A 3,302-nucleotide genomic window follows, 5' to 3' on the forward strand; every position below is an offset into this window, starting at 1 on the left:
ATTTGTAAAGGCATTTCCACACTGAGCGTGATGTGAAAAAGTGAGGTGAATCGCCGACGAACGGCCGAATGTGAAACGATTGTTCGCTTTAGCTAATTCACACCTGCATGCTCGGTGGCGCCAACCAACAATGCATTTGTCCTCAGATTTGTATCTCGTAAATGGATTTAACATCATCCGCTGCTCAATATACAGCATTAAATTAAGATAAGGTTCAATCGTGACAACTCTCGGAAGATTTTAGCATGGTAATGAATATGACAATGTTAATGTATTTGGTCTTGGCGTAATAGATCTGCTACGCTGCTGCTGAATTGCTGCTGCTGTTGGTTATTACTGTAGTTGTAGATTATTGCTGCTGCTGCAAGCAAGTATAGGAACTTGCTACTGCCAATGCATATGGCGATACGGTGCCGTGAGTATTTAAGACATATTGCTGCTGCACAAAGATCATATAAAATATCCCTCCAACAAAGCTGGAAGAAGAAAACAAAACAATTAAATATGTATTTTGCTGCTATACAATAATATGCTTAATATCATCCCCATAAGGCAGAAGAAATATAAAAGGTAAAACCCCCCAGAACAAGCAGATCTATTGCCAAGACATATGTACTGCTGCTGCTCCCGAGAGCCGTGAGACTGTGTGTGTCATACCCCTCAGCAAATGTGCAGTTGTGCCCACTGCATACATATCTTGTGGAGTACTTTCGGAGTATGCATTTATTTGTCATTTTAACTGATTGGAAACAGAACGTAAATGTGGACTTCAAAGTTTTCTTATCCTGTTGTGACCTCTATAGGACCAGCGACTAGTTGACGTCAAGCTTAAAGTGTCATGGCAGATCATTAAAGTCGACTAGTCGGTGCGACCCCTAATATATATATGTGTGTGTGTGACCTTGAACTACAAAACCAGTCATAAGGGTCAATTTTTTGAAACTGAGATTCATACAACATCTGAAAGCTGAATAAATAAGCTTTCCACGTATGTATGTTTTTTTAGGATATTTGGCCGAGATACAACCATTTGAAAATCTGGAATCTGAGGGTGCAAAAAAAATAAAAAAAATCTAAATATTGAGAAAATCACCTTTAAAGTTGTCCAAATGAAGTCCTTAGCAATGCTTATTACTAATGATAAATCGATTTTTTAAATATATTTACAGTAGGAAATTGACTAAATATCTTCATGGAACATAATCTTTACGTCATATCCTAATGATTTTTGGCATAAAAGAAAAATCAATAATTTTCACCCATACAATGTATTGTTGGCTATTGCTACAAATATACCCGTGCTACTTATGACTGGTTTTGTGGTCCAGGGTCTCTCTCTCTCTCACACTCACACACACACACACACACACACACAATTTATTAAATATTTTATCTATATTGGTGCTTCTCACTCCTTTGCAAAATGTTAACAATGGAGCCCAAGATCAGAATTAAAAAATAAACATGTTAAGAATTAGACACAGATGTTTAGATCATATTGACGGTACAGTAACTGATCGTTTATTGGTTGTTGTAGGTGTTGCTATGGTGATGTCAGTCAGAATGGCTCCTCCTCTTCCTCTGATCTTTCTGCTCATGATTCACAGTGAGTGACTTATATTACAACAACACTTTGCTCTATATTCACTGATCAAATTAATATTATTGTTATTGTTTTCAAAATATTTAAATTATTTTTGCAGCATCATTTGTGTCAAATATCTGATTTCTGCTCTTATTCTTTACCCTCCACACATTTTCTTACATTAGAAATAATTCAGCATTTGTAGAACCGGCTGCTGATGTCTTTATTATGAAATCTGTTTCAGGGGTTTATAGTGGTGACTACATATATTGCGAGGACATTTTTATTTGGCCAAGTGTAAATGGAACAGTTTTAACTAATTATAGCTATTTGATCAGAAAAATTTAATTTTTCTGATCAAACATACAAACTATGGGAGTCAAAGGCCCATAGTTTGTATGTTCCTGCAGCCACAATGTTGCAGAAAAGGAAACCACCCAGCAAACACAGAATTTTACTCTAATGTTAGTGTTTGGTTCCCATTTGGTTATTTTTTGAGATCCAAATAATAATAACTACAGGCATACAGTAATGATACTTGAGAAGAGTTCAAAGTAAGGCGCGGGTATACTTCTTTTTCCATGCTATCTTCCGTCTCAGGCACAGCTGTGTCTGACCAGCTTTCAGAGTATACTTAACCACGAATGAGTGCAGATGGACGAGTTCAACACATGTGCAGTACCACCAAGTGTATTCGTTCTGTCTCAGCATTCACCTGTTGTATACGCGGACAGCCAAAATATACTTTGGGCTATATACTGGCCGTCCGCTTTCCGCAACAGTCTGCATACTGTCTGCGTGACACTATTTTCATCAACAGAAGAGTCTGGGGATATCCACACATGCCTTCCGCATGCAACCCAATTTTTGTGTCCGTGTGGACGGTCTGTGTACAACAGCACAGGTGTGAGGTGAATGTTAAGACAGAAAAAGTCCACTTAGTGTTACTGCGCATGTGTCAAGCTCATCCACGCTCATCTGCAGCCGAGTATACTTTGAAAGCTGCATGGATACAGCTGTGCATGAGACGGAGAGGAATGTGAAAAAAAAGAAGTATACCCAGACCTTAATGACGGATTTCTTTGCTGGTTTCAGGTCCAACTGTTTAATTCTGCAACATCCTCCACCAACTTCATGAAGAGCTGAAATCATTTTTCACACTCATTAGGTTTTGAGAAGATTACTGTCATTTGTTGTTCTGAGGCATCATTTTTATGTAATAAACATATTGTCATGATTTCCCATAGGTTAATGTTAACTCACAAAACAACATACTATTATTTGTTTCAGGGGTTTCTAGTGCTGGTTGGAGTGTGAGTTACAGACATTCACACATCTGTGCACTAAAGGACTCATCAGTGATAATGAGCTGCACTTATACATACCCTACTGGATATCAGATCAATAATGTGTCCTTGACCAAAAACCATGTAAAAGGTGTAGAGCCTCCTGATTTGTTTGAGGACCCTGAATACAGTCAGAGGCTTCAGTATCTGGGAGATAAACAGAAGAACTGCACTATCAGACTGAGTCATGTGACACAGAAAGATTCACATGAGTACTATTTCAGACTCATTGCTGATAAACTCGATTTATTCAGTTGGATAAACCTGAACTGGATTGGCGCTCCCAGATACACAACTGTTGAAGATAATGTGAAATGGATTGGTGTTCCAGGAGTGACTCTTACTGTCACAGGTGACTTTCATGAGGTTTC

The 3,302-nt window shown here is 38.2% G+C and overlaps 1 protein-coding gene across 1 annotated transcript in view; it reads left to right on the forward strand.

Moving 5' to 3' along the window:
* Positions 1-2,949: 2,949 nt before the first annotated feature.
* LOC107571865 (B-cell receptor CD22-like) overlaps positions 2,950-3,302 on the forward strand; it is a 21,541-nt gene continuing 21,188 nt past the window's right edge. The window contains exon 1 of the mRNA XM_016258249.1: positions 2,950-3,283. Coding sequence (XP_016113735.1) covers positions 2,950-3,283 — 334 coding nt within the window. The remainder of the gene's footprint in view (positions 3,284-3,302) is intronic.

This window comes from Sinocyclocheilus grahami, unplaced genomic scaffold (assembly GCF_001515645.1).
Source record: "Sinocyclocheilus grahami isolate Dianchi unplaced genomic scaffold, SAMN03320097.WGS_v1.1 scaffold1664.1, whole genome shotgun sequence".
Taxonomy (NCBI): Eukaryota; Metazoa; Chordata; class Actinopteri; order Cypriniformes; family Cyprinidae; genus Sinocyclocheilus; species Sinocyclocheilus grahami.